General features: G+C 36.2%; 1 protein-coding gene across 1 annotated transcript in view; it reads right to left on the bottom strand.

Annotated features, from left to right (window-relative positions):
* Positions 1 to 3,375: 3,375 nt before the first annotated feature.
* The window catches only part of chd8 (chromodomain helicase DNA binding protein 8), a 154,526-nt gene continuing 137,526 nt past the window's right edge, over positions 3,376 to 20,375 (bottom strand). The window contains exons 34-40 of the mRNA XM_028793628.2: positions 18,551 to 18,690; positions 17,179 to 17,418; positions 16,015 to 16,116; positions 15,732 to 15,902; positions 5,234 to 5,353; positions 4,930 to 5,034; positions 3,376 to 4,357 (exon numbers count right to left, since the gene is read on the bottom strand). Of these exons, the coding sequence (XP_028649461.1) occupies positions 3,911 to 4,357; positions 4,930 to 5,034; positions 5,234 to 5,353; positions 15,732 to 15,902; positions 16,015 to 16,116; positions 17,179 to 17,418; positions 18,551 to 18,690 (1,325 nt within the window). The 3' untranslated portion in view covers positions 3,376 to 3,910. The remainder of the gene's footprint in view (positions 4,358 to 4,929; positions 5,035 to 5,233; positions 5,354 to 15,731; positions 15,903 to 16,014; positions 16,117 to 17,178; positions 17,419 to 18,550; positions 18,691 to 20,375) is intronic.

Here is a 20,375-nt window from a genome sequence, read left to right as displayed (position 1 = left end):
TAACGAAACTAAGTATAGCGACAGTCTTACCTGCACATGCAACGGCAATCCGTCACCACTCTCCAGTACCAAGACAAACAAGAATAATCAGATAGAGAGCTTCATTTTAGTTAATTCAAAACATAAATTACGATATATTATGGTTTATTTCAAGGTTAAGAAAGTACATTTAAAATTAAAAAATTCAAATATGGAAAAAGCTTGTCAAATTTTGTCACTTTCAAATTAATTTGTTAACTGTAACATACATTTCTCCTTAAGTGCTCATTAACACTACAGTGCCTTGGTTGGTGAGCAACCCTACAGACCCAGGAGTGATTTCAGAATCACATCACTATCTTCTCAGGCTTCCGAGGCCTTAAAACAACATTGGTAAGAGGACGCTACATTCACAATTACTGTATTGGGCACAAGTCTCACGAGATTGTTTGGGCTGGTTGCCTGGGCAGGAAATGCTTGATTATTTACTCACAAGAGAAAAGAAAAAAAAAAATGCCTGAAACTGCCTGCCTGTTAAACAAGGACATCCTGACTTTTAAATCAGAAAATGAGATCACATATAAACATTTAACTTTAGATTTTGTTCTCTGATAACAGTTTACAAATAAGACTTGTTTCTTTTAACCAGATAGATATTTACTTAGGATTTTAATATATTTAATTAATTTGTGACTCTACATAATATTTAATAATTATTTAGGGGTTTTATTAGAATATTACATTTATCTGTATGCTGATTGGTGTAAATTTAAACACATTTAAATGTGTTATGTAATTTGCACCTAAATGAAAAGACGCTGGTCTATTAAATAGCTTCAGTCTGTCATGATGCATTAAACAAGGTATGTGTTGGTGTAAAAAAGGGCATCCATGTTTGAATTTCATTTGTAACGATGACTCAAGACTCTTCTGCAAACATTAGAATAAACAAGAAAATCTGATACATTAGAAAACAAGACTTTTTTCTTCAAAAAAAAAAAAACTTCTTGATATCTTGTGTACTTTAGTTTCTAAATCTCTCTTTGAGGACATCCAGCCATTCCATGTATTTGCTGAATTCTACCAGCCACACACCTGATTCAAATCAATTGGGTATTAACTTAAAAAAAAGGCTATTAGGTGGTAATCACAAACAAGGTAATGAACTTCAAATGTTACTAAATCACAATTTTGTATCAAAAGGGCTAAAGCCAGTAATGATACTCCAACCTGGATTTTTGGGATGTTGTGCTCAATCTGTCATAAATAAATTTTAAAGAAGCTGGGGAAGCTAAACACAAAAAAGTGGAAGTCGAAAAAAGCTGTCTGACTAAAATCTGATGAACAGGACTTATTGTAAGGGCCAAAACAAAAACCAGTGAAGGACTTTCTCAGCATCTGTCACCAAAGCACATGCTGTGACTGTGTAAAGAAGTCTTAAAATAAATGGTCTTGTAGGCTAAGTTGCAATTAAATAAAATATGTTGAGGAAAATAAGCAGAAAATGCTTTCAGCAAAATAGGGCCACAAACACAATTAGGACCAACATGGAGTGGAAGTGAACAAGTGGGACACTTTAACAGTATTAGATTGAATACTCAAGGGCTAGAAAGAAAGAAAGAAAGAAAGAAAGAAAGAAAGAAAGAAAGAAAGAAAGAAAGAAAGAAAGAAAGAAAGAAAGGAGAAAAATTCACCAGAGGACCACATGAAAAATGGATACATCAGTGAATCAAACAATTGCTTTAAGTTTACATAAAATGCTGACTTGTTTTAAAAACAAAACCACATTAAAGTTAATTTATCAATGTTAATTTGTGCTTAGTCTGACTGTATAGTACTTTCCATGTAAATGAGCACTACATTAACTACCTTTAAAATACTTTTCTGTAGCACAGTACTCTACAAGGCAGCAAGCCTCTAAAGAAATCACTCTTCCCTAATTTATGTTTGACGAGCCATAATGTCATATAAAATTGCACATTGTGCACATCTCTCTTAAAGATCAAAGATCTACTCGGATAAAATTGAACTTTAGGGCAAATACATCAGAAAGTGTACCTTGCATGCAAAAACAAAAAGTACCAATCCTTTAGAAAATATTCATGAGTGAGTTTATCGGGGTCCACTGGAAAAAGCGTACAGTAAAATGGTCAGAATGATTCTGAATTACAAACAGCTCTATGAGAAGTTAAGCTATATTATGCACTACCGAGTCAACGCCTACAATACTGTGCATAGTTGAGGTCACCATAATAGAGGTTAAACTGATAACTTATCATACTAATGCTATGTATAGAGCTATTTCCTGCCTTGGGTCCTTTCTTTACCAGCTGCAAATGAATGTCCCAATATATCCTCTGGCTAGACTGTTTTCCTTCCATTTTACTGAAATTATGGGCATACTTTTTCCTATTACTGTTTTACCTTGTGTGTTTTCGGTGTAGTTTTGGTGTTTCAGCTGCTGTGATACTGCATTTTCCTGTTGGGATCAGTAAAAAAAAAAATCTATCAGGAACAGAGTAATTAACATTACTTTGAAATCAGTTCTTCAACAAGAACACGGAGGCATAATCTGAAACTGATTAAACGTAAATTTCACAATATATTACTGCAGTACTAGGGTGTTGTACCGTGTTAGCCATTATAAATGTAGTGAAAAGTCAAGCAAAATGACCCCTTTCATTGGCTAACTACAAAGATTACAACATGCAAGCTTTCGCGGTAACTCAGGCCCCTTCTTCAGGCAAGATGTAATACAGAAACTGGAGTTCCCTGTGTTTATATAGACACTAGGACAAGAGTTGTTTCTTGTCCTAGAGTGTGTATATAAACACAGGGAACTCCAGTTTCTGTATTACATCTTGCCTGAAGAAGGGGCCTGAGTTACCGCGAAAGCTTGCATGTTGTAATCTTTGTAGTTAGCCAATGAAAGGGGTCATTTTGCTTGACTTTTCACTACAATATATTACTAAAATACACATAGAACCATGAACACTATTACTTAGTGTTATTATCATTACTACTATTACAGAAAGTACATTGAGCAAGGTCCTAGTGGTGTAGTTTAAAAGAGCACTTAGGAACCTTCAGATCTTGACAATACATTCTGTTATAATGGCTGTGAATGAGAACTCACAAGCTGTGTTAGGGATTGTCTCGTCAAAATAAAAACGATCTTATGATTATGTCACTTGACTCTTACATTTCATGTAAAACCAAGTGCTTGCAGTTCTAAAATAATACATCACAATATCGAGTCTACACTTTTTCTTTTTTTGATCCAGTCCACTTGATAAGTAGTAAAACACATGGTCACCTAAACAGTTAGTATAACAGTCAAAGGATCATCAGATTCAAACAAGAACGCAGTACTGGCATAAAGACCACACAAAAAAATTAATGCAGATTATTTTATTTACAGTATCTTTTCTTGGCCATGTACTTTCAATGATCAAAACCCAACAGAAGTTGCTTAACATAGTTACCTCACACTGTCTTCTGAATCCTAGTAATTTCATTATTTAAATAGGTTTCAAGAGAAGCCTGCCCTTTTTCAAGACAGTATGATCAACACATGTTGCTCCAGCCACAATCCCCATCTTCTAAGCCTCAAAATAAATACAGTACAGTAATGCCAGGGGAAATATGCTTTGTCTGCTTCTTTTCCAGAAGATACGTAAATTTCATTGAATGTTGATGGGAAAGATTTACCTCTGTCAATGTCATTTTTTTTCTTTAAGTTTTACAGTCGAAGGAATGGACAGAGCAAGCCAGTGTGTCAGAGAGAGAAGACAGAAAGAAAAATTTGGAAGGAAAAAAGTTTATTGTTTAGACTGTAAAACTCCTTCCCTAAATTTATCGGTCCCCAATTAAAAAAAAACAAAAAAAACAAAAAGGGAAAAAATAATACACCCCACCCCAAAACAAAGCATCAATCACCGTCTTCACTGGAATCTGAATTGTTTGGCATCATGGGGTCACCCAGGTATGAGAAGTCCCTATCTGAATAAGCTAGTGACAAGCGGCTATTGTCACTGTAGTCAAACTCCATGCCCCCACTTTCCAGCTCTGTCTCCATTTTGACATCATAACCAGGAGACAACTGTCCAGGGAAGACTGAGGATGCATCATCTGAGTGGATGCTGTGTTGCTGGTGATGATTTCTGTCCAGTTCTGTATAACAGCTCCCAAGGTAGGTTGCTGTATTGTGACTGCTGGAAAGCAGAGGCTGCTCCTGCAGTACAGGGGTAAATGTTGGTTCCAACTTAACCATGCTACGATGGTTGCTGTGAGACTGCTGTAGCTGTTTAGGACGTCTGTTGTCCGTTTTGATTTCTTCAAAAAGTATTCTGTGATGCATAGACTCTGGGAGGTAGCCCTAAAACAAAAACAAATTATTAGAGAACATAGTCACAAATTTGGTTGGTGGGAAAAATGACAGATGATAATTCCAGAAAGTCGTAAGAAAAAAAAAATCTATTAAAACAAGAACTAATTAGAAATTCTGAATTTTTAATGAAGGATAAAACCAAACAGATCAAGAGTCTCAGCGCATACCAGAAAAAAATAGAACAGAATTTGATTTGATTGACGGTCTAAACTATTTAATACTAAAACTAAACCAGTTAATTTGAAAATTTACCAAAGAAATTATAACAATAAATATGGTAGATAGTGCAGCACTACCATTATTATGAGATTATTGTTGCTCTGGAATATAAACGTTTTTATTCGGTTTATATATAGTATAGTATTATACTATACATGATATGTATAGCATTATTATTATTATTGTGTGTGTGTGTATATATATATTATATATATATATATATTATACACACACACTATAATAATAATAATGCATAAACTCTTATTAAAGTGGTTTGATATACACTAATGTGCCAAGCACACAACATTGTTTTTACATGAAAGTCCCGTGCCCTTACTCACAGAATTTTGGACCAACTCTGCCCAGCTAGGAGAGACAACATAATCAGGATTCTCCTCCAGGCACTGCCTGAGTCCTTTCAAAGATGGGGCAAAAGCACCTCCAAGCTGGGGAGAAAAGAATGAGGGAAATAATTTATACTCCCACAAGCAAAACAATAATTTATGCAAAAGACACTATACGAGAGCTCCACAACTATCGTCATATACTTTTAATGCTTTAAATGATATACAGCAAGTATAAACAAATTGTGTAACTTAATATAAAATGCTATTTGACCTAAAGGTAAGAAAAGCAGGGATTTACCTTCCTCCCACTGCGTAGATTAACCAGCTGAACCCTTTCTAGACCTGTAAGTGTATCTGGATCTAGTTTTTCTACCTTCTTAGGTTTGTGTCGTTTCTTCTTGTGAGCACCAGCCAAGAACTACAAAAAAATAAATAAATCTAATAAAAAAGTTGAAAACTGGTAAAGGCAATACTCCTCTCTCCTTGTCTGAATTGTCCATTACAGTGAACAAAACAGAAAACTTGTACAGAAAATGATTATAAATGGTTTACATATTTAAAAATATTTCAATATTAATAAGGAATACTCAGCCTGCAAAGATTTGTACATTTAGTCATTAAAATTATGTATTTTCTAGTTTAAAGATGTAGTAATGCAGTTCACAGTATCATATAGGTAACCTGCTTGCTTCCAAGGCTGTAACATTTTGTAAAAAGAAACCACATTTAAAGAACATACACCACACTTGATATGCACACAATGTTTTAAGCCTCAGTGGTACTATTCAGGATCGTAGGAAGTCCAAGTCTTATCTCACAGAAAAATTGTCAAAATAGGAGAAAGAATTTAACAGTATAAAATTAAAGGGTACATTTTATTTGTCATACTTATCACTCTCATACATAAATACTTCAGCATCATAAAAAAGTTAAACAATAATTGACAAATTTCAGTCTTGGGCAAAACAATATCCTATTTACCCTCAAAACTTAACTCAACATAAAGTAATTAACCATTAAACACAATCTGACATCCCAAGAAAACTTATCCCATTGCTAAGTATGTGGTCACTATGTGTCGGAAAGGTTGCCCATTAAGTTATCAATGTAACTTAACAAGCAAAAAACTAATATACTGTGTGTGTGTATATATATATATATATATATATATATACACACACACATATACATACACACACACACACACACACACACACACACAAACATACACATACACACACACAGTTGTGATCATATGTTTACATACCCAGGCAAAAAATGATCCTGGCAGATTTGTGGCTGAAGTCTTGGCTTGGTAACAACAGAACCCTGAACTTTCTACCTTTTTTTTTAAATCCGAGTTTGAATACTACAGATAGGCATTTTCAGGTCTCTCGGTGTATGTTTTTATATCCTCTACCTGGATTTATACGATTCAACAACTTTTTCTCACTTGTATTTTGACAGTTCTTTTGTTTTCCCAATGGCTCAGTATCCAGTAAAGTCAGTGAACTTCTGCATGTATTTAAATTGACTATTTGTACACAGACACTGATTACAATCAAAAACGTTACAGGCGTGGACACTCTCCCTTAACTACCATTACTTTGAACCTGTATATATATCATCAGCCCCAACATTCAAGGGTATTTAAACTTTGATCAGGCCCCTTCAGGCGTTTTCAATTATCATTATGATTTAAAAAGGGCACACACAATTACATGACAATAAATTGCTTCGTCCAAGCACACTCCCTAATGAAAAGTAAAGTTTTCTACATTATTACTTATATTTTCAAAACAATGGCCAATATTTCACAAATTCTGCCATGTTATGTAAACTTATGATCACAAATGTGATGGTGAGGGTTGGCTCACACTACCAGGTCCTTCCAGGGAGTCTCTTGAACCTGCAATCTCCAATAACGTACCTGAAGGATGAGCCAGCAGATGAGGACACTCTCAAAGCAAGGGGTTGGTGCATAAAAGTGCCAAACGCTTTTAATAAAACCATCAAAACCAAAACAGTGTTCAAAAGTGCAGTGCAATCCGTAATAAATAAATCCAATAAAACAAAGAGACAGCGTGTTAAAACCAATCCAACAAATATTCCTTAAAACAAGGTTAAAACACAGTGTAGGAAACTGTCCTTAAAAACACAAGCACTGTTGTACTCCCTTAAAACAGGCACCCCCTTAACTTAATCCTAATGGGTCCTTGCAGCCAAGGAGACACCTAATCTGCATTTGAGCCAACCTTCCCCGCTGCTCTTTGGCTATGGGCCCTGCCAGGCTCACGGCCCTGCGATCCATGGCTCCACCACTTAATGTCTCACTGAGCCTTCCATTACCTTGCTGCCATGCTGCCTCTCTCCGGCGAGTTGCTCCAACCGAGCAGCACTTACCTCACTAGCTTCCAGGTCACTCAGCTGGAGTGACCATCAGCCCCTGAATGTGGTCCGCACACTCCCTTCCAGGGACTTCCTACCAGCTGTCTGCCTACTCTCTGTCTCATCCACTCACACCCGCTCTCTGTGGCTCCTGCCTTCTCTCTCCATCCTTTAACATACTTTCTTTTTCTCATGCTGTCTCTTTCATATATGCCTCTATGGGCACAATATCAATCCCGTACCTCAGAAAGCCGATGAAGCAACTGAGACAGACTACACCCTCACATGCAGGTGTGTCTCACCCCAATTACTCCACTAAACCCCACAGCTGCGTGTGCACATACACCCCACGGAGAGCGAGCCGGACAATTATTTATTTATTTATTTATTTATTCAATCGGCCATCTTTTCTGAGCCGCTGACCCACTATACAATAACAACTGTGTGTGTGTGTGTATATATATATTTTAAATGAGACCCACCAAATTATTCTTACAAAGTGTGAAATTAATATTGTGAACAGACAAATTTGACAAATGACGAGAGCAGGTTGAGTACTTATGCAAATTAATCACTTAAATGATGTGCCAAAAGAATGCAGGAATTCACATTAAAATCTGTACAGTAATTCCTCCTCCATCGCGGGGCTTGCGTTCCAGAACCCCCTGCGAAAGGAGAAAATCCGCGAAGTAGAAACCATATGTTTATATGGTTATTTTTATATTGTCATGCTTGGGTCACAGACTTGCACAGAAACACATGAGGTTGTAGATAGACAGGAACTTTATTCAAACACTGCAAGCAAACATTTGTCTCTTTGTCAAAAGTTTAAACTGTGCTCCATGACAAGACAGAGATGACAGTTCCGTCTCACAATTAAAAGAATGCAAACATATCTTCCTCTTCACAGGAGTGTGCATCAGGAGCAGAGAATGTCAGAGAGATAGAGAGAAAAGCAAACAAATCAAAAATCAATAGGGATGTTTGGGCTTTTAAGTATGTAAAGCATCGCCGGACAAAGCAGCTGCAAGAAAGAGAGCAATGTGAAGGTAGTCTTTCAGCATTTTTTAGAGGAGCGTCCATATCCTCTAGGCCAGTGTGCGAACAGCCCCTCTGCTCACACCCCCTCCGTCAGGAGCAGAGAATGTCAGAGAGAGTGAGAGAGACAGACAGAAGCAAACAATCAAAAATCAATACGTGTCGTTTGAGCTTTTAAGTATGCGAAGCACCATGCGGGAAGCATGTCGCTTGACAAAGCAGCTGCAAGGAAGGGAGCAACGTTAAGGTAATCTTTCAGCATTTTTAGATGAGCGTCCGTATCGTCTAGGGGTGCGAACAGCCCCGTGCTCACACCCCCTCCGTCAGGAGCAGAGAATGTCAGAGCAAGAGAGAGAGGGAGAAAAGCAAACAATCAAAAATCAATACGTGCTGTTTGATCTTTTAAGTATGCGAAGCACCATGCGGGAAGCATATCGCTTGACAAAGCAGCCACAAGTAAGCCCAGCAAGAAAGGGAGTAATGTGAAGATAGTCTTTCAGTGTTTTTTGAGGAGCGGCCGTATCCTCTAGGGGTGCGAACAGCCCCCGTGCTCACAATATATTTGAGGAGTTTTATTTAATACGTAATACGCGCTCTGGTTGGGTAGCTTCTCAGCCATCTGCCAATAGCGTCCCTTGTATGAAATCAACTGAGCAAACCAACTGAGGAAGCATGTACCAGAAATTAAAAGACCCATTGTCCACTGAAACCCATGAACCAGTGAAAAATCCGCAATATATATTTAAACTAACAAAATACCCGCGCCTCGCAGTGGAGAAGTACTGCGTTAAAGAGGTTATGAAAAAGTAAAGGAAACATTTTAAAAATAACGTAACATGATTGTCAATGTAATTGTGTTATCATTGTTATGAGTGTTGCTGTCATATACATACATAAACACATTATATTATATATATATATACATAAACACATTATATAATATATATATACATAAACACATTATATATATATATATATATATATACATACATATACACATATATTATATATATATATATATATATATATATATACATAAACACATATATTATATATATAATGTCTATGTATATATATATATATATATATATATATATATATATATATATACACACACACATACACACACACACTCATATACACATATACAGATATATCATATATATATATATATATATATATATATATATATATATATATATATATATATATATACATATATTATATATATATACACATACATACACACATATTTTATATATATATATATATATATATATATATATATATATATATATATACACATATACATACATATACACACATACATCCATCCATCCATCCATTTTCCAACCCGCTGAATCCGAACACAGGGTCACGGGGGTCTGCTGGAGCCAATCCCAGCCAACACAGGGCACAAGGCAGGGAACCAATCCCGGGCAGGGTGCCAACCCACCGCAGGACACACACAAACACACCCACACACCAAGCACACACTAGGGCCAATTTAGAATCGCCAATCCACCTAACCTGCACTTACAATAACATAGAAATCAATATAAACAACATTAACATCATTATCATATGAGAATATGAAGTAATATATAAGAAGCACATTTCATATAAATATAAATTATTAAACATTAAAATCTTCTTCTATAATTTGCTACTGTGGCTATTTGTTTGTCTGTCCAGGATTTTAAATCACCTGTAGCTCGCAAACCGTTTCACGTATCGAGTTGAAATCTGGTACACATATAGTACGTCACGTCTGCTATCCGCTTTATGGGTGATGATTGTATTACTCCTTTTATCTTTATTTTATTTTATTGTAGAATCAACTCCTATCTGCGCACACCAGGGCGGCCGTGGGCGGATGCGTATGGTGTATTCACTCCATGTTATCGTGCATTGCGCTGTCACTGGTATTTTGATAAAAGAATTTGAACAACATATAAGAAGTGTATAAATTATTAAACAGTAAAACATTAACATTTAAGAAGTAAAGTTACATTGAGTACTACTGCAGTGCCTTCGGGTATACCTCATTTTTTCTTTGCCCATTACATGCTTAAATGTACACATTTTTTGGTGTACCTACCCGAGAACACGCGACATATAACCGACCGTGGGAGAAGCATGGATTTTAAACACACGTTGAGTTCATCTGCTGGTCTCCCTCGTGGAATAACTGGTAATATTTGACTAAAATCTACAGCGAGTAAAACGACATTACCTCCTTTTTTTTTTTTTTTTTTTACAATCTCTGAGATCTTGCTTTTTTTCGGTTCAAGGCTTCATAAGCTCTTTTATGTTCCATGGTGTACTTATCCCAAACCATCATCTTTGAATGTTGCAAGACTTTCGCCTTGTATGTAGATCGACGTGCCCTCTTTTAATTGCGAGAAGCAGATATATATAGCCAAATTCTCGCGCTTCGTTGCGGCGAAGTACTGGTTTTAATTTTTTATTAAGAAGAAAAGAAAACCTTTTTAAATGGATCGAAAATATACCAATAACAATTTGTTAAGGATCTGTTTTTTTGTGAAGCTCCCTTTTCACAGTTGTCGCGCTACGGCGTGTGTTTCGTTTATTTGACAGTATGTAGATCGTGGTAATTACATTCATGGCATTCGTTTTCTGAATCACAATCTGATTGTATGGGTGGCTACCTGCCAGGTCACGCTTGTGGTTTGTCAGCAAGTCGCCTTACGTCCGCCACGTGCCCTCTTTCTGTTATTTTTTGTTCTTCGCGGTTTGCAGCTCTTCCTTCATTTCTCCCTACTGCGTTCTTTTATCTCGCGAATATGTTATTGCAATCCGCAGCGGGAGCGTTTCTATAAACTTAATTTAAACTTACGTTTTACACCGTGCTTTGTTTCCCTTATGAAGATGCTTGTATGGTTCACTCGCTCGCTTCTTATTGTTTCGTTCCCTTCTCAATTGTTTAATGAATTTTTTGTTCTTCGCTGCTTGCGGCGCCAGAGTTGAAGCCCCTAACGTTGCGGTCAGCAAGTCGGCTAACATCCGCCATGTGCCATCTTTCAGTTGCGAGAAGCAGATCATAGAATGGTTTTAATAGTTTACTTTCAAATAATGCAAAGAGTATGCGACACGTGTTTCTCCCTAATTCTGGACTCATCAGGCGTACACACTCACTGCATCCGCTCTCGGGAATCGAATCTCGAACGTCAGCGCCAGAGGTGAAGCCCCTAACGTTGCGCTACGGCATGTGGTTCGTTTATACCTCGTGTCTTCTCATTAAACTTTTATCTTGCGAAAATGTTATTGCAATCCGCAGCGGGAGCGTTTCTATAAACTTAATTTAAACTTACGTTTTACACCGTGCTTTTTTCCCTTATGAAGATGCTTGTATGCTTCACTCGCTCGCTTCTTATTGTTTCGCTCCCTTCTCAATTGTTTAATGAATTTTTTGTTCTTCGCTGTTTGCGGCTCATCCTTCATTTCTCCCTACTGCGTTCTTTTATCTCGCGAATATGTTATTACAATCCGCAGCGGGAGCGTTTCTATAAACTTAATTTAAACTTACGTTTTACACCGTGCTTTGTTTCCTTTATGAAGATGCTTGTATGCTTTACTCGCTTGCTTCTTATTGTTTCGCTCCCTTCTCAATTGTTTAATGAATTTTTTGTTCTTTGCTGTTTGCGGCTCCTCCTTCATTTCTCCCTACTGCGTTCACAGTCTTTTCACGTGATTACGTGGGAGGCGTGATGACGTGACACTCAACTCCTCCTCCCACGGCCATCGAGCTGCCGTCCATTACAGTATATTGTGAAAAAAGAGGTTCCAGTTATGACCATTACGCGTTGAATTTCGAAATGAAACCTGCCTAACTCTTGTAAGTAAGCTGTAAGGAATCAGCCTGCCAAATTTCAGCCTTCCACCTACACGGGAAGTTGCAGAATTAGTGAGTCAGTCAGTCAGTGAGGGCTTTGCCTTTTATTAATTAGTATAGATATGCTTACATATAAAATTCGCGATAGAGTGAAGCCGCGAAAGTCGAAGCGCGATATAGCGAGGGATTACTGTATTATAATTTTATTATGAGTTTAGTTTTATCTTGAAAAATGCATCACTAAACTTTCTAACATATTCCAATGCTACAAGAGTAAAGCAATACTTTTTTTTGTTTCTTGCAATGCTAAATTTTGTGAGGAATAAATAATAGTCAAATACCTTTGTAAGAAATACATTTAAAATAGAGTATAAAACAAAGATTTTTGAACAAATTAATAAAACAGCAATATAACAGTGCTTGATTTGTATACAGTTTTGTCTTCAAAAAACACAAAGGGGAAGAATTGCAAAATTTAAAAAAAAAAAAACTCTAAGGCTCAGTTACATGATGACATATAAATGTTGGGACTCTATGGTAATATGTGCCAAACTCTTTTCCTTTACTTATGCTTTTTTTTTCCCTGAAACTTTACCCAACATACTGTTCTAATCCTAACATTAGGTGCCATGTTTCCTGTTTACCAACAAACAAGTAAAATTAAATTTTGAACAAAGCTGCAGTAACATAGCCATAATGCAGTTGGTTATGACCACCAACATCTCATCCATGAGATAACATGCCAAAATGAGACTTTTAGCACATATCTTGATAAACAGTGTGTAGTGTGGCACAGCAACAAATATTTATCAAAATATGTCCAGCCCCTCACTTTAAGAGATCTCGTACCTTAGACCTTTGTCAAATAATGTAATACAGCAAACAAAATGAAACAAAAAATGAAAAAGAAATATTTAGTTTCAGGGGAAAAACACGTTTCACTAATATACCTAGAATTTCTAGAACCAAAATGGTGGTTAACAGATAATTAGGTAGAATACTGTTATGGTAGAATTAAGGCACAGAACCCTCTAATTTAAAAGTTGTGAGCTTTTTGTGTATCTGCCACTGCTATGTTTTCTGTATTAAACTGAGAAGAAGCATGTTGGCTGCAAACAGAGAAACAGGTATCTGTTAGAATACACACAAGTATAAAGCAAAAATTGGTGTATTTTGTTTCAAAGAAACCTCAAGAGAGAGAAGATTAAAAAAGAACACTAAAAAAGCAAAATAAAAATAACAGTAACCTCACCTGATCTAAGCTACTTTTAGCTCTAAAACATTTCAACCAAAACACTCAATTAATGTTTGCATCCCTGCTCCTCTTTGTTCTTGACAATACATTTTTTGAAGTGTTAAGTGCAGTGCATTTCTGTGGTTAGTCTTATGCTCAACAACCACTAACTCACAGAAGTATCTAGTATCGAGGAGGTGGTCAGTTTTGACAACAATGGTTAATTCTGGCCTTCACTCACTTTCTTTTTTAAGCAATGGGATATGCACTACTAAGTTCCAAGTGCTACCTTAAGGCTGCTTGCACCAAGCCTGTTCAGAGAAAATGTTGCAAGTGTCCTCCTAGGATGCTGATTTATCTGGCTTTCTTGTGCTTACTAAAAGATTACTTCCAGGCCATGTCCTACATGGCAGGGCATACTGTAATAGCCCTTAAAAGTGTATGTCTGCCCACAATGACATATAGTAGATGTCTCTGCCAGTGTGGATTTGTAATTTTCCTGTCTTAAAAGATTACAGCATTTGGGAAAGTACAGCATGAATGAATTACAGCAAATAATCAAAGGTACAATTACAGTAATCCCTCACTATATCGCGCTTTGACTTTCGCGGCTTCCCTCTATCGCGGATTTTATATGTAAGCATATTTAAATATATATCGCGGATTTTTTGCTGGTTTGCAGATTTCTGCGGACAATGGGTCTTTTAATTTCTGGTACATGCTTCCTCAGTTGGTTTGCCCAGTTGATTTCATACAAGGAACGCTATTGGCAGATGGCTGAGAAGCTACCCAATCAGAGCATGTATTACGTATTAAATAAAACTCCTCAAATATATTGTGAGCACGGGGGCTGTTCGCACCCCTAGAAGATACGGCCGCTCCTCAAAAAACACTGAAAGATTACCTTCACATTGCTCTCTTCCTTGCTGGGCTTAAATGTGGCTGCTTTGTCAAGCGATATGCTTCCTGTATGGTGCTTTGCATACTTAAAAGATCAAACAGCACGTATTGATTTTTGATTGTTTGCCTTTCTCTCTTTTTGACATTCTCTGCTCCTGACGGAGGGCTTGTGAGCAGGGGGGCTGTTCGCACCCCTAGACAATACGGATGCTCATCTAAAAATACTGTAAGATTATCTTCACGTTGCTCCCTTTCTTGCAGCTGGTTTGTCAAGCGATATGCTTCCTGTATGGTGCTTCGCATACTTAAAAGATCAAACAGCACGTATTGATTTTTGATTGTTTGCCTTTCTCTCTTTTTCTCTCTCTGACATTGTCTGCTCCTGACGGAGGGCTTGTGAGCAGGGGGGCTGTTCACACCCCTAGACGATACGGACACTCCGCTAAAAAAAATACTGAAATACTACTTTTACATTGCTCCCTTCCTAGCAGCTGTGTTGTCTGGCGGTGCTTCACATACTTAAAAGCCCAAACAGCCCTATTGATTTCTGATTGTTTTCTTTTATCTCTCTCTGACATTCTCTGCTCCTGACGCGCACTCCTTTGAGAAGATATGTTTGCATTCTTTTAATTGTGAGACAGAACTGTCATCTCTGTCTTGTTATGGAACACAATTTAAACTTTTGAAAAAGAGACAAATGTTTGTTTGCAGTGTTTGAATAAAGTTCCTGTCTCTCTACAACCTCCTATGTTTCTGTGCAAATCTGTGACCCAAGCATGACAATATAAAAATAACCATATAAACATATGGTTTCTACTTCGCGGATTTTCACCTTTCGCGCGGGGTTCTGGAACGCAACCCCCGCGAACGAGGAGGGATTACTGTATACATATAAAAGCACCCATAATAATAATAATAATATATATTTTTTACATTTTTTGCATTTATATAGCGCTTTTCTCACTACTCAAAGTGCTTAGCCATTGCAGGTTAAGGGCCTTGCTCAAGGGCCCAACAGAGCAGGGTCCCTTTTTGGCATTTTACGGGATTCGACCCGGCAACCTTCCGATTGCCAGTGCAGATCCCTAACCTCAGAGCCACCACTCCGCCTCCACCCATCCATGTTTTCAAAACACAGAATTTTCTGGATTCCTGAATGAATAGGTACTAATATGTAATCTGATCTCCAATGTAATAATAGATTTAGACAGTTCAATAAGAATAAAGTAGACCCTATAAATTTAGAACATTCAGGAGAAAATTGATATTCTGTAACAGCATAATATCACTCTGTCAAACAAGATGCAGCATGCTTATTTAAAAATTCCCTTTTCTTAAATATCTTAATTCAAATTTAAAATGAAGTATGGCAAGACTCACAGCAAGGGCTTGTGGTTCGACCTCATACTCTGGGTGTTCCTTTAGCCAATCAGAGAGTTCACAACGCTTTGGAGCATCAAGGCCAACCAGGACAGACCGTGTCAGTGAATGAATGACAGGGACACGGGACTCTGGGTTTGAAAATGGAGATGCCTGGGGAACATCATCTCCCTTAATTGAAAAGAACAGAGAAAAATAGAGAGAAATTAATAAAGTGAAACTCTTAGTTAAGTTATCAGACAACTATAAAGAAAGTGATGTTTTTCACGCCTGTGCAACTTACTTCCATATTGTGGCAACGTCTCTTCTTAACTCCTCGTTCATTCCTGGTCCCATTTGGCAGCATTAAACACTGCTTTTGAAAGGTCAGTTTGAGACCCTCATCCTATAGATGCAGAACAAAACAGCAAAGCAATTACACTGTGACTGATGAAGTAAAAGTAGACTAAAAACAACCACATTACACATTACACTGAAGCAATTTATACTGATAATCTATATACTGTGAACAGCAGCAATTATCTCTTTTTCTGGAATAAACGATTAATTAAATAGTATTATAAAACAATGTGTATGACAAAAAAGCTGCCAAATAAAACTACTGACTATATATCTAAAATGACACGTTTATAAGGCTGGGATTTTTTTTTTTCCATTTTTAAAGAACAAAAAACAAAAATGGTATTAAGGAATAATGTGCATTGTCTTATCAATGTAATTTTACAATTAAATGTTTTATTTTACTTTTAATATAAATCTAGTTGGCAGTGCACTGTGGCCTCACAGCAACTGACAAGGTGCTTTGTTCAGAGTTGGCTGCTGCCTCCTGTCAGATGTTTCCACTATACCCTCTGGCCCCAAATGAATTTGAATAAGATTAAATAGTCTTGATATTAAAGGTCATAGGAAGCCAGACTGTATTCACAGGAACAATGGGCACAAGACAGTAACCAACTTTTAAAAAAAATCGTGTAATAAACACTTAATAATAGATACATTTTTCAAGTTACTTAAAAATGATCAAATTATGACAACAAGCTAACGTTATTTCTTGAGCTATACTAAAAGGTTTCAACATTTTCGGACGTTGGTTTTTCCAAGTGCTGGGTCATGGTGTGCAGAGACTTTTCACAATTAAAATTTGTAAATAGCAAGAACAAGACAAGTGCAGCAGTCTATTGCTGCACAAACATTAACATGTACTGCAATTAACAAATGACAACTGAAAAAGTACATCTTATTTCACACAAAGGATGTTGAAAGGTTAACTAATCATAGTACATTTCCAAAATCAACAACGTTCACGTGATAATGCCATCTCAGGAAAGGGGACAGGGTTCCTTTAAGAGTAAAAAGGTTTCTGATCTTATTTATGTCAAAAAGATAATGTCCATATTTGCATTAATTTTAACATTTTATATTAGAATATGTTTAGAAAATGACTCACATGTCGCAGTCTAACAGTAAATTCTGGGTCATCCTGGTGGTTCCTGCGTACAAGACGATTGCACTGGGGTGATGAAGGCGATATGTCACACAGAGGACTGGGGTGGTCATCTGTAAGCAGCAGAGACGCACTGTCATGTTGCAGGATAGATGCACCTAGGTTGCATCTGCGGATGTCTGCCCAGCTTCCAATCAGTACTGCTGTGCATAACATATCTAGACGATTGATTAATACTCGGTCCTGTGACAACACAAAAGAGTTAAACTTAATGTTTAATCATAAGGAAAAAAAGATTTAAAATAAACAGAAAAAGGCAAACTACAAACATCTTGTAATTCTTGGAGGAAAAAAACATGCATACGACATTAAAATTGTCTTTTCAGTTTGTTACTCCTATATACATTTGAATTCAATTAGATTAAACATTATTTGCAGCTATACAAGGATACTGTGCATAGTCAATCCAGCCAAGTATTATATAAAAAAAAAAAGTATTCCTTAGGTTATATAAACATTTCCAATTAAGCCAGTACTTTGTTTTACCCCTGTTCAAGATCTGATATTAAAGGCAACCTTGTACCAGCTTTATAATACTGAAAAAAACCCACTGCAACAGGGTTTAGATTCATGGATATTATACCAAGCAAATGGGGTATTACTTTTATTAGTTGAAAAGGACAAATTGGAAATCTGTCAAAAATAATTACAAGAGAGAGTAATTTGCCAGAAATACAAACTCAGCTTATAGTTGCACACAGGTATGCAATATCCTGAACTGACATCAAAAATGCAGTCCTCCCCAATGTAGCTTGCTGCCATTTTTGTCTGTTTGAGAGGAAACGTCACATAAAAAACAAAGCTGTAAATGCAATAATAATGGCTAAAAATAATGATTGTTTTCTAAAACTAATATTTAGTTTTATTATTACTGTTGGTTGCTTTAACAGCTTCATAAATCTTTTCTTTGTGTGCGTTATGTTGCAACATCAGTGTGAGCCTGTCCCAGTGTTCATTGTGTTAATTGTGAGAGAAGGAACTGTACTGGAAGACCTTGAGCACTTGTATGTTTTCTGTTCTAACTTTTCAGCCTGTTAATAATAGACATTAAAAGATAAAGGAGTTCAGGGTGGTTTCATTACTCCTTCGTGGTGGTGTGCATGAAGTGGCACATTGTGAGTCACACTGCTGAAGCTTTGGAGGTTAACAGGATTCAAAGCCAGAGTGCTGTGAACACCGGTCACAATGAGAGAATTAAAAGTCAAATGCGATCGCATTTGTTTAATCTAAGCCTTTTTAGGTGCAAGTCAATTTTCCTATGTAAGGACAATGAGACACAGCAACATTACATTTTAATAATTTCCAGATTACTCACCTTAGGCCATTCACAGAGTTTATCCTGTAGCATTTTCAAAGCTGTGCGCTCAACTGACAAATCACCCATCAATTCATCCTGTGAGGTTGCAAGAGACATGAGGCTATTTTCCTCATCCTGGTCAAACAACTTTGGTTCCTCTGCAACACATAAATAATAAGAATACTTAATAACAAATTTCAATCCTACTGAAAAGAAATGTTACTAAGTTAAATGTCATCTGAAACATTTTACTGATTTAGAATGTAACTTTTTTCTTTTTATTTTAAACAGATACTTTGTATTGTTTCATGACAGCCACCACTGCAAAAGACACAATGTAAAAGGAAAATGAAACAATGACAATAATGTAAAGTGTTATGTTTTTAGCTATGTTGACATCATATGATACAAGACAAATTTACATTTTCTATTGGAGTAAAGAGCAGTTTCAGCTCAGTTTCCATCATATTCGTCCACCCACATGTTAAAGTCAAAATTTATTCCAACTTTTAGCATTAGTATTGTCTCTTCTGGGTATTAAACATTTCCAAACAGGTCATACAAAAAAAGGGGTCCAATTCACCTGCTTTATATGTATTAAAAATTAATGTGGATCTTGAAAAAAGGTTTCTGATCACACAGTAGGTAACAAATACATTTATCAAATCTGTGGACATAAGAAGCTAGTGAATTCAGGTTTGTAAAAGGTGGCTGGGGAGTAGTGGATAAAAAGTCCTACCTTCAATATAAATATGTATCTTTGTCTCCTTTAACATGGAAACAATAATATAAATGTCAAAAGAATTAAACATCATTCATTCTTTTTGTAATATACAATAAATAAAACACGCTTAATGAATAGTATTCTAGAAATGTTGTTCTTCAATAGCATGTTATTATTACATTTTATTTATATTGCACCATTCTCATGTTGAAAACCATTACACTAATTAGATGAAAATGAACATTCACTCCTCTCACAATTTCATTACTCACAAAAAGCTTTCACCTCTCAGATGAAAATCACAATGCCATTAATATACACATAAAAATGAACATTCGCTACAGAATTTTCAAATAAAATTATAGACTCTTTTCTGCACCTGAATCATCAAGGAATATTTCTGACCAATTCATAATAAAATTATATGTAAACATAATTAAATGAGTCACAAAAAGTACATATTTATGAATTTATCACCCGTCTAAGATGGGCTGAACCCCAAGTAAGAAATGTAGACCTCAGCATTAATGTTTGTAGTGCACCATGCAATGCACATCTGTTATATGCCATTTGGTACGGTGTTCATAAATGTTTTAATGTTTATGATGCGTCATCTGCTGGAATGATAAATGCAATACATTCCATTACTAAAAATGTTTGAGATCTGCCATCTTTAAGAATGGAAAAGGACAGCAATCAGAAGGACACACAGACAGATATAAGGACACTTGTCCTTTTATTAGGGTGGATTTAATACTTCAATGACACCACATACACAACATGAACTATACCTTGAAATTTAAACTTTCATAATATATTTTTATTATTATTTGTCATTTTGCATGATATACTTATTTAATTACCTATGTATTTATTTAAAATACTACAAAATGTATCCTATTTTATGTTATTTAAGTCACATTCAATTATGGGATTACATTTTGAAATCTTAGTTAATTTGACTTATTTGACTTTCCATTAAATACTATTTTCCTCTTTTAAGTGTTACTAACCATCTATTGTCTCCTCCATATTCTAATGCAATCTCAGGCCAGCAAAAAACACTTGACAATGTGATTTTCATACAAACCTGATTTGAAATTTGTGCTACTATAAAAG

This window comes from Erpetoichthys calabaricus, chromosome 2 (assembly GCF_900747795.2).
Source record: "Erpetoichthys calabaricus chromosome 2, fErpCal1.3, whole genome shotgun sequence".
NCBI classification, from domain to species: Eukaryota; Metazoa; Chordata; class Cladistia; order Polypteriformes; family Polypteridae; genus Erpetoichthys; species Erpetoichthys calabaricus.
Note: the sequence above shows the minus strand (reverse complement) of the source record. Positions and strands in the feature narration are given on the sequence as shown.